The 13,184-nt window shown below is 57.4% G+C and overlaps 2 protein-coding genes across 2 annotated transcripts in view; both read left to right on the forward strand.

Moving 5' to 3' along the window:
* VOLCADRAFT_80241 (uncharacterized protein) overlaps positions 1-3,706 on the forward strand; it is a gene marked incomplete at its 3' end in the record, with an annotated part of 6,091 nt that extends 2,385 nt beyond the window's left edge. Inside the window, exons 6-12 of the mRNA XM_002948424.1 lie at positions 56-130; positions 601-753; positions 1,133-1,207; positions 1,544-1,711; positions 2,184-2,303; positions 2,782-2,883; positions 3,593-3,706. Of these exons, the coding sequence (XP_002948470.1) occupies positions 56-130; positions 601-753; positions 1,133-1,207; positions 1,544-1,711; positions 2,184-2,303; positions 2,782-2,883; positions 3,593-3,706 (807 nt within the window). The remainder of the gene's footprint in view (positions 1-55; positions 131-600; positions 754-1,132; positions 1,208-1,543; positions 1,712-2,183; positions 2,304-2,781; positions 2,884-3,592) is intronic.
* Positions 3,707-5,176: 1,470 nt separating this feature from the next.
* Positions 5,177-11,860, forward strand: VOLCADRAFT_103932 (uncharacterized protein; the record flags this gene model as incomplete). The annotated part of the gene is made up of 10 exons (XM_002948425.1): positions 5,177-5,194; positions 5,686-5,901; positions 6,045-6,206; positions 6,533-7,103; positions 7,233-7,394; positions 8,034-8,215; positions 8,321-8,956; positions 9,474-10,333; positions 10,831-10,972; positions 11,537-11,860. 10 exons carry the CDS (start codon positions 5,177-5,179, stop codon positions 11,858-11,860), a joined length of 3,273 nt encoding a protein of 1,090 aa, XP_002948471.1.
* Between the last annotated feature and the right edge of the window lie 1,324 nt (positions 11,861-13,184).

Below are 13,184 nucleotides of genomic sequence, written 5' to 3' on the forward strand. Positions count from 1 at the left end.
CCTGGCAGCAGCTTCAATCGTGTGTGGTTCGTCTTTCCTCCTCCCCCCCTCCCAGGTCATTGCGGTGTGCAAGAGCGCCGACTTGCTGCTGATGGTGCTGGACGCAACCAAGCCGTTATATCACAAACAGGTGTGGAGCCGCCGCGCACCGCGAAGAAGAGGGTGTCTATACACGTTTGTTCGTCCGTTCGTTCGGGAATTCGGGAATTCGGGGACTCGACTGCATCCGCATCGGCAATGTGGCAGTGTGGCGCGCACGTCGTCGGCCGGGCGCCGCGCTCGATCCAGAATCCGCACTCCTCCACACCTTCCTTCCGCTCCCCTTTTGTGTTTTGAGGCTTTGGCCAGGGGCGGCAGCAGCAGCTTCCTGTGAGCTTGCAAATGTACATGACATTTATTTCTCCCCCTCTTGCATCGACCCTTGGCCGCTTGCGTGCAGCTCCGCCCTCTTCCCTGCCCTGCCCTGCCCTCCCATCCCCTCATGCATCGGCGCCTCGAACCCCCGACATTCCCCCCTGTGCCTGGCCACCTGACCACCTGACCTGCTATCTGGGCCCGATTTTAACCCCGGGAGCCCCCCCCCCGAACCAATCGGGACAGATTCTCACTCGTGAGTTGGAGGCTGTTGGTATCCGGCTCAACCGGCAACCCCCCAACATCTACTTCAAGAAGCGCAAGACGGGCGGCATCTCCATCAACTCCACCATCCCGCTCACCAACCTGGATGATAAGCTCATTCAGAGGGTGCTGCAGGTGGGTGGGTGTCGGGGCTGGGTGGGTGGGTGTCGGGGCTGGGTGGGTGGGTGAGAGGGTGTGGCTGCAGCCTGCTTGTGATGCCTCTGTGGCGTAGTGAAGCCCGTACGACCTGTTTCTGGGGATAGGGGTTGCGTGTGTGTGGCTGCGGGCGTGCTCGTCCTGAAGAAACGCTCGATCTCTCCGCCGTGTCCACATCTCTCCCCTTCTCCCTCTGTGCCCTTTTCCCCCTTCCCCGCCCTCTCCGCCTCCCTCTCCCCGCCTCCCTCTCCAACGCCCAAAACCGCCTACTGGGCAGTTCTGCTTCTCTTTCCTTGGCAGCAGCTTCACTCGTTCGTGGTTTGTCTCTCCCCTCCCCGCTCTCCCCCTCTCCCCGCAGGAGTACAAGCTCCACAACTGCGAGCTGCTGTTCAAGGAGGACTGCACCGTGGATGACCTCATCGATGTTATTGAGGTAACGATGTCTCACTGCATGTGGGTGGCTGGGGTGGGTGGGTGAGCGAGCTGGCGAGGCGGGCCGGGGTGAGGGGAAGGGAGTGGAGGGGAGGGGGTCAATAGCACCCCTTGTTATCTATCCTTCCTTCCAGAGCACTGCACTGCACTGCACGCCCGACCGAAGACTGACCTCTACCTCTCTTCACTCCCCCCTTTTTATGCCTCAATCGCTTCACCTCCCCTCTCCTCCCACTCCCTACAACCTTCCGGTTGGCTGTTCTCCCATCCCCATCCTCACCTTCCTCCTTATTTGCTGCTTGCTACACAAACAAAAAACCCTGAACACCAAACAAAGGGCAACCGGCGCTATATCAAGTGTCTGTACGTCTACAACAAGGTGGATATGTGCAGTTTGGAGGAGGTGGACGAGATTGCCCGCTGGCCCAACTCCATCCCCATCTCCTGCTCCCTAAAGCTCAACCTGGGAGGCCTGCTGGAGCGTATCTGGGACATGATGGCGCTGGTGGGTAGCGCGGGGGGGCAACCAGCAGCCCCAGGATACCGCGATACTCCGTTGATACGACGTTGGCTGCATGTGGTGTGTGCATTTGCATTTCCCTTCCATGCACTTGTGCTGGTGACTTGAGTTGCTGCGGTCTTCAATGCATGCACATACACCCATAGACGTAAATCCACTCTCACACATAAATCCATCCACACATATCCACAGATCCCAAGCAAGCACGGTAACCCCAACACCACCATCACACACACCAACACCAACACCATCACACACACCAACACCAACACCATCACACACACCAACACCACCGCCATCACACACACCACCAACACCATCACACACACACACACCATCAACACCATCACACACTCACACCACCAACACCACCATCACACAACACCAACACCATCACACAACACCAACACCATCACACAACACCAACACCACCACGTTTTCGGATGGCTGTCCGTAGGTCCGGGTGTACACTAAGAAGGTGGGCGCCAAGCCCGACTTTGCGGAGCCAGTGGTGCTGACCAGTGACCGAGGGGGCACAACGCTGGAGGCGCTGTGCAGGCAGATCCACAACAGCATGGTGCGGGGAGGAGGGGGAGGGGGAGGATGTGCAATTATACGTAGCTGGGATTTCCGAGTAGATTTTGTTCTGGGGAGAGACGCAGCCAGGGCCAGCGCCAGCAGGAATAAGCTCCGCTGTGGATGAGCGGCTTGCTGGATAGCTCGTGTGAAGCGAAAGTTGTGTTTGTGCTCTCTCGCTCGCTCTCTCCGTGCGTATGTATGTATGTATGTGTGTGTGTCTCCTTTTCACTCCTTTTCACCACCACCCTTCCCCGTCCATCATATCCATTTATATGTCTGGTATATGTCTGCTTCACTCGCCAGTGGTTGGTCTCACTCCCCCCCCCTCACCCGCCCTCAAGAACGCCTTTTGGTCAGTTCTACGTCTGGTACACTCTTGCCCTGGCAGCACCTTCACTCGTTCGTGGTTCGTCTTCCCCCCACCACCCGTCCCTGCGCCCTCTCTCCCGCCGTCCCCCCCTACTTGGCGCCCGCAGGTGCAGCAGTTCAAGTACGCACTGGTGTGGGGCACCTCCTCCAAGCACTACCCACAACGTTGCGGCCTGAGTCACCAACTAGAAGATGAAGACGTGGTACAGGTGGGCGGTTAGATGGGTGAGGCGGGAAGGCGGGTTTACCGGGGGGCCGGAAATGGGTTGTTTCACAAAGGGAGGGGGGTAAGCGAGTAGCGATGGAATCGAAAAGAGTGGAATGGATGGAATCGAAACGACGGCGACTGCAATGAATGGCTGATAACGACTGAATGAATGGTAACACGACGAGTTATGAATGAGGTAACACGGCGTTGTCGTGAAGAGGGGATGGGTTTTAAAAGAGCATCACGAGGGAGCATTGTTGCGGAAATGTGTTATGTGTGTGCTCTGTGTGTGCTGCGCACGTGTGCATGTGGTCTGCGCTGTGTGTGCGTGGTGTGGTCGTTTGTGTGGCTTTTGAGTTCCGCAACGGTTCTGTTTTTTGGTGCCTGGTTGGGATTGTATGTATGCTGCTGTGGCCACGAGGACGTGTAGGGGGGTGTAGATATTTTTGTAGAATTTCGAATTAAGACCACGTACGTGTTGGTGTCATACGTGTTGGTGTCATGTGTCATGCTGGACCACACTGTATGAGTTGTCATGTAGGCACAGCACACACACACACACACACGCACACACGCGCACACACGCGCACACACACACACACACGCACACACACACACACACACACACACACACACGCGCACACGCGCGCACACACACGCACACACACGCACACACACACACACACACACACGCACTCTCTGTGCTGCAGATTGTGAAGAAGAAGGTCAACACGGGCGAGGACGGCCGAGGGCGCTTCAAGACCACCTCCGATAAACCGCTGCGGATAGCAGACCGCGAAAAGAAGCCCACGCTAAAGACGTGAGGCGGTGGTCTGCTGAGCTTGGAGCAGCGGCAGGAAAGAGGGGACGAGGAGCAGCGCGGGGAAAGAGCAGGGGGAGGAGGAGAACGAAAGGGTACCCGGGGAGGATGTCTGACCGAACATGCAGGGTGTTTTTGCCTCGGACGCTGGATCCTTGCTCCAAAGGCAGTGTTAATTCGGTCATCACCCCTTGAATACTTGTACGACAACAGTGTTCCGGGGTCTTAGCTGTTGGCGCGGCAGCGACGTTGCGGACTCACCCCAAGAGCCGGAACAGGCCGGGGATGGAGAGGAGTCTTGTTTTGTGTTTCAGGCTCAGTGCACAAACGCGGGTGGTGGAGCCTTGACTCGTGAGAGCGTGCGCGCGTGCGACGCCGCCCAACCGTGGGGAGAGCGAAGCTAGCGGACCTGTGGCTCTCGGCTGCTAAGGAGGGGACAGAGGCCCCTCTCGCGCCCCTCTCCCGTCCGCGGGAGAGAGCTTAGGCGGTCTTTCCGTTGGGGCAGGGCAGCAGCCCCTGGCCAGTGCCAGCCCCGGAAACAGATACTTGTAACCTACTTGCACACACACAGACTGGATGGCAGATTGTGCACAACCACATAACCAATAGGACGTGCGGCAGGTTAGCTCTTTCCTCAGAGCTTTTACCTTAGTGCCCTACCAGCGAGGCACGTACACAGGAAGTACATTTCCAGCCCCAAATGGTGGGTGGGATGAGGCCTGGGGAGCAGTGGCAGGTTTTGACTGCCCACTTCCCTCACAAGACGTGTACGACCCTATCATCACACCTCAAGGACAATCTCATCTGCCAAGGCTCAGCAAATGCAGCATTTTTTTCAGATAAGTCCAGACCCAGCCTTGCGTCGCTTGCGGAAGCTACGAAAAGAAGGCGTGATCGCAGCTGGTGGTAAAAACGAGCTTACGTGTGCACATACTTTGGCGTCTTGCACAAATTCAGAAAAGGATTGTTCGCGCTGCTTCTGATGCCACTGAAACAACTGCGATCAACTGGCTGAAATAGTTCCGGGCGCAGTGGAGACGGGGGATTGTAAAAAGGGGACGCTTGGGATGTACACAGGTGGCCTGCCCGCCGCCGGCACAGCCAGAGTATTTATTCGTTCCTCACCCAAAACAAGTCCACACCCTAGTCGTGTAGCAGTAGGGTGGAATTGGTATTAAGGTCCTTGCATACATCTTTGAGTTCATACGTCCTTCAGTTCATACACCAGAGCAGTTGGTTCAGCTGAGAGCGAGTGTGGCCCTGCTCTCAGCATGGTGGTTTATACAAAATCACAGTACCCGCGGCTCTACGAAGCTCGCCCAAAGAATAATCACCTTGCGCTATTGTGAGCCCAACCATCTCTCGACTCGGCTTAAGTAAGCGACAACCGTCGGAGGATGCCTTAGCCAATTGGCATCGCTTCTTTCATATCATGGTATTTCTCATGTGATGATTATTCTTGGCCTTTGCTTGCATGGCATCAGTCACGATTGTAAGCGACAGTCACATAATGCGCTAACGAACTGCCGATGCGGCATAGCGAAGAACAACCAGCGCCTCAGATAAGCACAAATAGATGAATCCTTACCAGCAAGAAAGATTGTATTATTGACATTAGAAGTCATTACAAGCTATGAATTTGTGTGGCAATGTCATCAGCTAATAATGGCGCTCGGAGAGCAGTTCCGCGAGCAGGCCTTGCGGAATGCCTTACTGTTGGAAAGTGCTCTTAGGTACACTCAGGCTTGACACTTCGGTAGTTTGATTAGTTGCTTTTATCCCAATACGACATCGAATCAGGATTGGTTACAGTATGCTTATATACTGCTTGTGTATACTTTCTCTCCCTCTCCTTGTGTAACGATATGAGCGAGTGATGTGTTCACTGAAGGACTCTTATCCCTAACACTTACAGCCGGATCATTTGCAGTGCTTTCTCTCCTAAGTTACCAACAACTCGCAGCTCCCCATTGTGTCGGTCAGCCTCACTCACTTCCGCCGAACTCTGTCGTCCTTGCTGGTTTCCCATGCCATGGAAGTGCTGTCGAGCGGATGTTGTACATGTGGAGGAACTCGCTACTGGTTTTGTGGGATTTCTGCCAGGTCAAGTTCGAAGACATATGGGCATCGACCGGACTGCTCATGATATGTGTGCGGTTCGTGGGCGCAATCCTGGCTCCAGCTTCTTTTTATTGTCAGGTGCGAGTAGTCGTATTTGGCTAATAAAGTGCAATGCTCCATCGGGAACTCCCGGCAAAAGAGCGCAGCACATTATCGTTTGCAGACAAGCGACGAAAGGGCAAAGGTCCTCCGCGCTGACAGCATTCTCCCCCAAATTGTAGGTGCTGGCGCCATTTACGATGTATTATGCGAGGTTCGTAAACACCACCTTCCACATCCTTCAAGGACCGCGGTACATGCCCAGCTACTTGGGCCTGCAAAGCCTCTTCAGTAAACACGCCCCCTTTGACGTCGCCTTCTTTTTGTCCCTCTTCGGAGTATGGGTAAGACGTTTGTGGCAACCCGCTCTTTCCCTCCTTCACCGCTTTTGGGATGTGTCTCTCTCTTCTCTTCTCCCCCTCTTCCCCCGTTGTTCCTCTCCTCTTCCAGTATCCCCCACAGGGGGGCCGTGCCCACGCCGGGCGTCCCACCACACCATGTCAAACACACATACTGCCATCGCCACACGTCCCTCAGGACACATCCCCTCTCTGAGCCCGTCTATGCGAGCTTCCACTCTTCTTTTCCTTTCCATCCTTCCTTCCTTCCTTCATTTCAAAAAAAGAAACACATGTCCACGCCAAGTCCCCATTTCCCCCCCCCCCCGCAGCGTGTCAACATGACCTTGGAGTTGTTTTACTGCGCCTGGACGGCCGTCGCAACTGCCGTACTATGGTACTGGTACCGCGAGTTGATCCCTGGCGTCAGCCTGCGAGGCCTTATGTTGACTCGCCTCCTGGTGACCCTGGCCAATATCTATTTGAATGCGTTTCTGAATCCCCGCAGCAGCCACCACCGTCGCCCAGTGCCGTTCCTGGGTTGGCGCAGGAATCAAGGATACGTCGCCGCAGCCGCAGCCGCCGCCGCCGCCGCCAACTTGGATGGGGGGTGTTTCAGCAAGACGGCGGCAGCGGCAGAGCTTCTGGCTGGGGAAAAGGCGGCAGAGGGGGCGGCGGCGGGAGCTGGGCCTTCCGGCCTGGGCTCCATGAGCGCCGAGGACATGACGTCGCAGCTAGGTGGCGGCAGCGGCGCCGGAGCTGCAGCTGCCTCTTATTTCTCTAATTCCTCGTATAAGGTCCTAGGGAGGGATAATGCCGCACAGGGAAAGAGTCCTGAGCCCGAGAAGCTTCTACGAATGCGGCCTCCGTCGCAGGCAGCGCCGTTGGCTGGCTGTACGACAGGTTGTGGCAATGGCAGCAGCAGTAGCAGTAGCGGCCATGGTGAAGAACGGGAACGCGGGGCCGCTGGCGGATCCCTGCTACCACCCCTAACGGCTAATGAACACCTTGCCGCCGCCGCCGCCGCCACAGCGACAGCAGCAGCACCAGCAGCAGCACGGGCAGCAGCGGCAGCGGCAGTAGCAGCGATACCCCCTGGCGGTGACGTGGCGGCCGCGGCTCGGGGGTTTCCGTACGTGTACCGATCCCCAGTTCAGCGTCGCGTCTTGCGGATGTATTTAGGGGAGATGAGAGGTGCCGGCGGGGGGGGGGGTCTTTGCCTCTAGTGCACCCCTCCGCTGCTGCGATGATGTGCGTGGTGAGACGGCACCCATTATTCCACCCTCCGTTCCTCTCTGGCCAATTCCTTCCCAGTGGTCTGTGAAAGTCAGCAATTCATACTTTGCTGTTTGCATCATGCCATTCCCTCCCTCCCTCCCTGCTTTTGCTTTCCTGTATACGTTACACCCATGGCCGCCTTTAAACCACCCTCACTCTCAAGCCTCTACCGCTGCAACCACTCTTCTGCTGCTGATGATGCCGTTGATGCACTGCTGCCGTTGATGCTTCTTCTGCTGTTGATGCTTCTTCTGCTGTTGATGCTTCTTCTGCTGTTGATGCAGATCCCATGGGCCGAGACGGAGCACTTATGTGAGGATTTCCGGGAGCGGCTGCAATCCTTGATTTCGGAGCAAGGCCTCCATTTGTCAGGGTTGTATGTACGACGTGGCTGCGTGGAGGTGGTCATGGTGCTTGAGGCGGTGTCGGTTGCGGCCGAGAAGGAGGCGGAGGCGGAGGAGGAGGAGGAAGAGGGGGAAGTGTGTGGGAGAGAAGTCAATGGAGGAGGAAGCGTGCCTCCGCTGCCTCTGCCTTCGCTGCCGTCACCACCACCAGCATCACCACCAGTATTATCACCAGCATCATCATCATTGCTGTCGAACCCCGTCCCAGCTGTCCCCCTAGTAGCCAGGCCCGGCGGTGCTCGGCCGCAGCGGCACTGCTGGGGCCCCCATTTGGATCTGAGCGCAGTGCTGCGGGCGCTGGGCTTGGAGCTTCCGCCCACTGCCGTCGAGGATGTGCCTGGCGGCGGTGGCGGCGGCGGCGGCGGCAGCAATGACAGCGGTACCGGTGACGGCTGCTGTATCGGGCTCTCGCTGACCGGTGTTGCATTGCCTGGACAGGAACAGGTACACGACCAGTGCCAACAGCATCAGTATACGCAGCAAGCTCAGCAGCAGCAGCAGCAGCAAGCTCAGCAGCTAGTCGAATGGGAGGATTGCGAGGTGTTGACGGGTTCTTGGTCACGGAAGGCGGCGCAGGGGCGAGGGGGGTGTCCGGAGGGGGGTGCGGCCCGCCTCCAGGTGACGGGACTGGCGCCGCGGGTGCTGCTGCTGCCGCCGTCGCCGTCGCATCCCTCCACGCCCGCCGCCGCCGCCGCCGGCCGCCTGCCCGTGCTGCGGATATCTGTGGCGCTGGGTGGAGGTGGCGGTGGCGGCTGCTGCGGCGTGGCGGAGCTGCCTCAGGGCCTGGAGGGATCGCAGCAGCGGCAGTACGACGGACAGCAGCAGCAGCAGCAGGAGGCGTCAAGGCGGCGTGCGACTGTGGAGGCGGTCTGGGAAGTGCTGGAGGTGGAGGTGTTGGTGAGGTCGGCCAACATGTACCTGCCTATCCGAGTGGCAAGCCGGGGGGTTGTACGTCGGGACAGAGGAGGCACCAGCGGCGTCATGGAGCCGTCAACGTCGCCGCCACTGTACGGCCGCGAGTACGAGTACGACATTGAGTTGTTGAGAGCTCCACCCGGGCCGGGTGTCGTGCTGGTAAGAGGTCGCCGTAAGGGGGAATGGCGGTCGTGGGCGCAACGGGAAGGCTGGAAGTGGTTACCTCACATTACGTGATGTTCAAAATGTCACTTAGCTTGGTAAAAATCGATTAGTAATATGTATTGCGATTTGAAGGGGTTATTGCTGCGTAACTGCCGACTCCCCGGGTTGGGAAAGGAAGAGTGAAAGGAAGTGAAGGAGGAGGAGAAGGAAGGGTGAACTCACCGAGTATGCATCGTGTTGGTTGTGTTTGGTTGTATAGAACAACAACATGGGGCTACGTGGCGATGAAAAGGGTTTTTGTTGGATTAAGCTACTAGGTGGGGGGTAGTTATGGGGTCCTAGGTGCAGATGGAACGCCGCCTTGGAATGGTTGTCGGTTGTTGGTTGATTCGTTGGTTAGTTTAGCTGCGGTAAAATACTGGATACCCCGCATGAATAAAAGTATGAACTCGGTTCCACCCCTCGGCCCTGTCCTGCCCTGTCCTTCTTTGACCCATCCGTGTCGCTGTAGCTGGAGCTTGGCTTTAAATGCTGCACACCAGCCGCAGCCAAAACTGCCGCCGGTGGTGGTGGTGGTGGTGGTGGTGGTGGTGGCGACCAGCTCCACCGCTCTGGAGTTTCCTCCTCAGGCCGTTGGCATCGCGTAATGTTGCCTATTTTGGCAACGGACGATGCGGCCGTAGCCGGGGAGCTGTCCGCCGCGGGTTCTTCCTGGCCTGCCCGTAGGTTGGGCGAGTTGGACGAGCTGCTGTACGACATGGGAACATGGACGGCGGCAGCGGCGGCCGCGGCGGGTGGTATCGGCAGGGCCGACGGAGATGACGATGTTACCGCCGCCGGTGCTGTACTGTCAACCCTTGGACCCCACTTGCTGTCGTACGCTGATTCAGCAGGCTTGGAAGCTACCGCTGCCAGAATTCGGAACGACATGCGCCCCCTCCTGGTCAAGTGCGGGCATAGCAGCACCGCAGCAGCCGGTGCTACTGCCGATGCTACTGCCGATGCTACTGCACATCCTACTGCAGACGCTACTGCAGGTGCTGGTCTGACACAGCGGGCAGAGGACGTCGCCATGGAGCATCTCGACACGGGAGATTCGACCCCCCTTGCCGCAACTGTGTTTAAAACGCCGCACTGGGGCCGTTTCGTTGAAGGAAGCGACAACTGCCGGGTTGTTGTTGTTCGTGTCAGTGGTGGGGATGGGGACGGGGGTGGAGGTAAAGGCAGGGGGCGGTGTGGGATGCAGCGGCAGCCGTGGTGGTGGTGGTTGGTGTTGAAGCGGGCTGTGGGGCTGCAAGCCGCCCCGCCTGATGACGCCGCCGCCTTCCGGGCCTTTGTGGACGCGTGGACGGACGGTCTGAGCCACATTGCGTGAGTACATGTCGGAACGGCAGAAGGGCGTGTTATGAAAGGCCAGGGGCACTTTGTGTGTGTATATGTATGTATGTGAGTGTGTATATATAAAAGGCAAGGCTTATAAATGGGCAGGGTGATGCGTCGATATGCCTGAAGTGCTTACGTAAAAACACGTGTTGTATGGTACGTGGATAAGCACTAAATCTATCCTCGCACATGTTGTCTCATGTTGCAACCAACCTAACGGGACCCCAGCTCCCTTACCTCACTCTTCCTTCCCTAAACTCCCCTCCCTCTTCCTCTTCTTCCCTTCCACTTCTTCCCTTGCGCCCAAGGCCTGTGCTAGAGTGCCTGGTGCTGCTCAGCCTCCTAGCCAGGGGTTTACGAGACGCCCAGCGGCGCCTAGGCCCCGAGCACGTGGTGCTGGTGGTCGGCTGTGGACTGGGCGCCCTGGCCACCGCGGCTTGGCTGGTGCTGCCCCACCGCCGGTGGGTGCGGCTGGTGCGGGCCAGCAAACTGCCCAGGCTGTTGGGCTTCTGCGCTTCCAAAGGGCTGCTGCTGGCGGGCCTGCCGGCCCCCTCGGGCGCGGCGGCGTACGCTGGCGGTCCAGGGATGGTGCTGCTGGAGGGGGTCATCCTGCCGGGGGTATGCCTGGTGAGAGTGCGTGTGTATTGACAGGGTCTATTATTATGCCGTCGTACGTATGCACACGCAAAAAGGTGCCGTAGAGGGGCGTTGCGATGGCAGGGCCGTAAGCTGTACGGCTGTGGGGGGCCCCGCCCGGGAGGAAGGGAGTAACTGGATCGGATGGGTAGCGGAGGAAGAAGCTCCATGCGGTGGTGTGGGCAGGCAGGGGGGGTATGGCGTGTGGGTATGGGTTATCGTGCGGAGGCCGAGGGGGAAGTGGGAGGGAAGGTGGCGACCGGGTGTGGACCGGGTCATGGACGTGAAGGGACCCCGCGTCGGTTCGCGTGTTGTGTCTGTATGTCTGTATGTCTGCATATGTGGGAGAACCAGCACCATCAACATAACCACAAATGCGTGCGAGCGAATCGGAATGAGAGCTCTGGCGCCCTTTTCCTCTCCTCCTCCCCTTCCTAACCTTGATGATAGCTCTGGCATTTCACATCCACGGCATATAAGGCCCCCGTCTGACCAGGCGGCTCGTGCCGTACTCTCCTCGGAAACCCCCGGATTCGGGTTTTGTTGTCCGTACAGGTCTCGCCCTGTACGGCCTTTCTCATCTCCTGCCTCAGGTTGCTTCTCAACTACCGGAGTACGTTGCTGATAGGAGCAGCGACCGGTGCTAAGACAGCGCTGCTGACCTCAGCGACAGTGGAGCTACTGGCGGTGACCACCACACTAGCTTGCCACTTCTATTTGCGGTGCCGGTTCGACCTGTGGCAGGAAGCAGTGGCAGCCGCGGCGGCGGCTGAACCTGGCGGTGTAGACAGCTGTGGCAGCTACAGCCGACGTGGCGGCGGTTGCGGCATAAATCAATCAGGAGCATCTGACGACGGAAAGCACGCTAAAGCGGAGTGATGACGTGATGCACAGAATAAGTAGAAGAAGAAGAAGAAGAAGAAGAAGCTGCTGCTGCTGGTGGCGGGAGGTCTGTTCTGTTGCCGTGTTACAGTCGGGGGGACCGACCGCGCTTTTCCAGTGTTGTGGGCACGGCTTACACCCAGTGATACACGGCAGATGCACAGGTGGCGCTCGTTGTCATAAATGATGCGGTCCTGAAGATTTCGCATTCCATGTGCAGTACACCACGTCGTGCAGTACAACATCGTGCAGTACGGCGTAAGCAGTCGCAGTCAGGATGGCTTTTAACATGGTGATATGTTGGTTTCCTTTTGTATTAAATGCGTCGTGGGACACATGTCCAGAATTGGGCCCTATGGCTATAGAGCATGTAGGCCATAGACGGGCCAAACCTTGTGATGTGAGGCTCGGGTGTTTAAAGCTGGAAGGCTGGAAGGTGTTTTGGTGGCTTTGGAAAGGCACAAAAACGGAGGGCAGGGCAGATCCATGGATCCTCTTCTGACGCCGTCATAAAGCACCTGTCGTAAGGGTTGTTCACATCCGTCGTCCTCGTCATCGTCCTCGTTGGGTGTGTTGCGCATGATGGAAAAAAACTTGACGGGAAGTTGTCATAAATTGCCCAACATATCAAGTGTGTGCCGTGTCATGTGCACCACAGTAATGGTAATGGCCCTGTTCCCAGGGAGCGCAAGGTCGCACGGGCTTCAAAAGAGATTGTTTCACATTGCTGAGAAGTTGTTGTTGAGTTTCCCTGAGTGCCCTGCTTGGGGATTGCAACGAAAAAGAACTTGGTCGGGTTCTTCGGATTCTTGCCGCTTATATGGTAGGGTAGGTCAGGTTAGGGGACTGGCTGCTTGCGTCAGGTGCGCGGAATAGCATTTTACTCTCGCATTTCATACTCGCATATGAACCAACGTATTTCTGGTTCTGGGCAAGGCGCTGCTGAAGTTCATTTCCAGAGGAGTGGCTTGCAGATAGATATTTGTGTGTGCTGTGCGAAGGGACCTCGGTTGATGCATATCTCCACTCACACACGGTGGCCATTGGTGGTGGTTGGTGGTGGTTGGGGCGAGAAAGGTGATATGTAATGTTACAGAGTAGGAGGCTTCTGGGCCGCTTTTATCACATTGTCAGTTCTACGATTTATCATCTTATAGCACCATCCACCACTACCACACTATACTTCGCCATACGAACTGTAAGTCCAAGGCGGCGGGTCCAGCCGTCTAGGACCCCTCCTCATCCATTCACCCGAACAACCGAAGAGACGGAGGGTTCGGCAATCGCCACCAATCCAGCGTGCGAATCTGGTCCATCAACT

The sequence above is a fragment of the Volvox carteri genome (assembly GCF_000143455.1).
Source record: "Volvox carteri f. nagariensis unplaced genomic scaffold VOLCAscaffold_10, whole genome shotgun sequence".
NCBI lineage: Eukaryota > Viridiplantae > Chlorophyta > Chlorophyceae > Chlamydomonadales > Volvocaceae > Volvox > Volvox carteri.